We start from the raw sequence: 2,686 nt of genomic DNA, 5'->3' as shown, positions 1-2,686 counted from the left end.
ATCCCCTTTTATTAGAGACCGGCCAGCTTTGACACAGAGACAGACGCATTCACAGAAGGCCTCTGGGTCAGACAGGCTGGGTTCCTAGTGCTGGAGAAGTGGGATCAATTCAAATACTTCTGTACAAGCATGATTATCACAGATACAATGCCCAAAGCACAAGAGTTGTCTGAGACAAATTCAAGTCTCTTACGAAGAGGGACGGGCAAGTTATTGCTGCTGAAACAGTACCACTTGAACCAGTTTCCTCAGTGCCTCCTTGAGCTCCTTGTTCCTCATGCTGTAGATGAGGGGGTTCACTGCTGGAGGCACCACCGAGTACAGAACTGCCACCACCAGATCCGGAGCTGGGGAGGAGATGGAGGGGGGCTTCAGGTAGGCAAACATGCCAGTGCTGACAAACAGGGAGACCACGGCCAGGTGCGGGAGGCACATGGAAAAGGCTTTGTGTCGTCCCTGCTCAGAGGGGATCCTCAGCACAGCAGTGAAGATCTGCACGTAGGACACCACAATGAAAATGAAACACCCAAGGAGTAAACAAAGACTAACCGCAAGAAGCCCAACCTCCCTGAGGTAGGAGCCTGAGCAGGAGAGCTTGAGGATCTGGGGGATTTCACAGAAGAACTGCTCCACTGTGTTGCCTTGGCAGAGTGGTATTGAAAATGTGTTCCCAGTGTGCAGGAGAGCATTGAGAAAACCACTGGCCCAGGCAGCTGCTGCCATTTTGACACAAGCTCTGCTGCCCATGATGGTCCCGTAGTGCAGGGGTCTGCAGATGGCAAGAAAGCGGTCATAGGCCATGACAGTGAGGAGATAAAACTCGGCTGAAATTAAGAAGAGAAACCAAAAGACTTGGGCAGCACATCCTGAGTAGGAAATGGCCCTGGTGTCCCTCAGGGAATTGGCCATGGATTTGGGGACAGTGGTGGAGATGGAGCCAAGGTCGAGGAGGGAGAGGTTGAGGAGGAAGAAGTACATGGGGGTGTGGAGGTGGTGGTCACGGGCTACGGCTGTGATGATGAGGCCGTTGCCCAGGAGGGCAGCCAGGTAGATGCCCAGGAAGAGCGAGAAGTGCAAGAGCTGCAGCTCCCCGGTGTTCGCAAACCCCAGGAGGAGAAACCCAGTGAGGAAGCTGCTGTTGGACATTTGCTTCCTCTGGGCTTTGGAGGACTGTCCAGGGAGGAAAAGACATTGACAAGTTAGGACTGGCTTTGAACAAAACCCACAGCATTTCTCAGAGCAACTCCCCACATGTTCTCTCTCCTTACCAGGAAGATCTTCCTTTGCCTCCTCTACTTCTGCTCTACTCTGTGCTTTCTGAGTCTGTCATGAGGAACAGGGTCCTCTGTCCATGGGCTCCAGAGGAGTCAGCCCTGCTTGTTACACACACACTCAGAATCAAAGCAGGATGGTCAGTCATTGTGCAGTGACAAAGTGTCCTTGCAGGGCTGTCAGCGGTATTAGGTGAGATCGCTGAACCCCTGTTTGGCTCAGTTCTAATCCCCTTGGCTGGGGACCCACGTGACCACCCAGCACAGGCATAATTCATTGCTATTGATACACCTTAACCTCAGAGTATGTGACAATTACTGCAGGAACACTTTGTATGGACTATTTACAAATGTCTTAGCTGTGCACAAGCTGATCAGTTTTGCAGCAAGGACACTTAAGAACACCCCATCCAGGATGTTTATCAACACATTTCAGCATACAAAATTGGACTATACACAGCAGGATTTGCCACTAGGGAATTTCTACAGCCTTCAGCAATTCCCACCTTCAGGGCTGCCATAACTCTCAGTCAAATATTTAATTGCCTAGGTCCAGTCAATCACCTAGTTTCAAGGTGGTCCGTTGACTCATGACAACCTATTCTCCCATCTGTGCAGATGACTGGCCAGGAAATTCTCGGGCCAGGCAAGGAGCTAATGACCAAAGTGCTCGGGGTGTGCACACAAGCGTAGCCCTGGTACCCAGCCCAACCACAAGTATGACTCAACAACAAAACTGACTTTTCATATCTGAAACTCATCTGTAACTTCAGTCCGTTAGCTCTCACCAGATGCTCTGCCATACTGGGTACATTCAGATAGCAAACAGCAAGATGTATTTGGGGGTGGGGTGGGGGGGGGGCAGTTTCTCACCACACACAGAGCACTTCTATTGAAGGGATAGAAATCCTTGTCTTTTTCCATTACTAGAGAATCCTGAGGGGCAAAAGTGTTTGGATTAGTGCACTGCCCAAAAGAGGATGTCTCCTTAGGGAGACTTGGTGCATTCCCCAGCCCTACAGACTGCATGGCCCAAAGACCCACAGGCTAGAAGGGGTCTTGGACCCCTCCCTCCCATGCAGACACCTGCAGATGGGCATGAAGGAAAGCCTGCATCATCCCCAGCTCTGCAGACCACCCTGCAGAGGAGGTTTTACTCTCAGCCACTGTGTCACACATCTGTTCTCCTGGAGGTCAGGCTGCAGAGGAGGCGGCTCATATCCTGGATCCCTTGCCTTGAGGGCAGAGGCTCTGCTGGGTGGCAGAGGAGACATGGGATGATCACTCAGGGCAAGGCACCTGCACTGCAGAAGCTGTGAGGGAATTGCCCACATCCACCCTCTCCCCCATAGCCTTTCCTGTTAAAGGTTTCCTCTCCTTCATGCATCATACTGCTGCTGCCTGGCGCTGTCCCA

General features: G+C 51.7%; 1 protein-coding gene across 1 annotated transcript; it reads right to left on the bottom strand.

Annotated features, from left to right (window-relative positions):
* Window positions 1-210: 210 nt before the first annotated feature.
* LOC135326418 (olfactory receptor 14A16-like) lies at window positions 211-1,155 on the bottom strand. The gene has a single exon (XM_064504305.1). It carries the CDS (start codon window positions 1,144-1,146, stop codon window positions 211-213), a length of 936 nt encoding a protein of 311 aa, XP_064360375.1. The 5' UTR covers window positions 1,147-1,155.
* Between the last annotated feature and the right edge of the window lie 1,531 nt (window positions 1,156-2,686).

This window comes from Dromaius novaehollandiae, unplaced genomic scaffold, assembly GCF_036370855.1.
Source record: "Dromaius novaehollandiae isolate bDroNov1 unplaced genomic scaffold, bDroNov1.hap1 HAP1_SCAFFOLD_27, whole genome shotgun sequence".
Classification (NCBI taxonomy): domain Eukaryota; kingdom Metazoa; phylum Chordata; class Aves; order Casuariiformes; family Dromaiidae; genus Dromaius; species Dromaius novaehollandiae.
The sequence above is the reverse complement of the archived record's forward strand: the minus strand, read 5'-3'. Positions and strand labels throughout refer to the sequence as shown.

Excerpts from the sequence above, each read along its gene's own strand:
- LOC135326418 (XM_064504305.1), bottom strand. The coding sequence starts at position 1,146 with ATGTCCAACAGCAGCTTCCTCACTGGGTTTCTCCTCCTGGGGTTTGCG.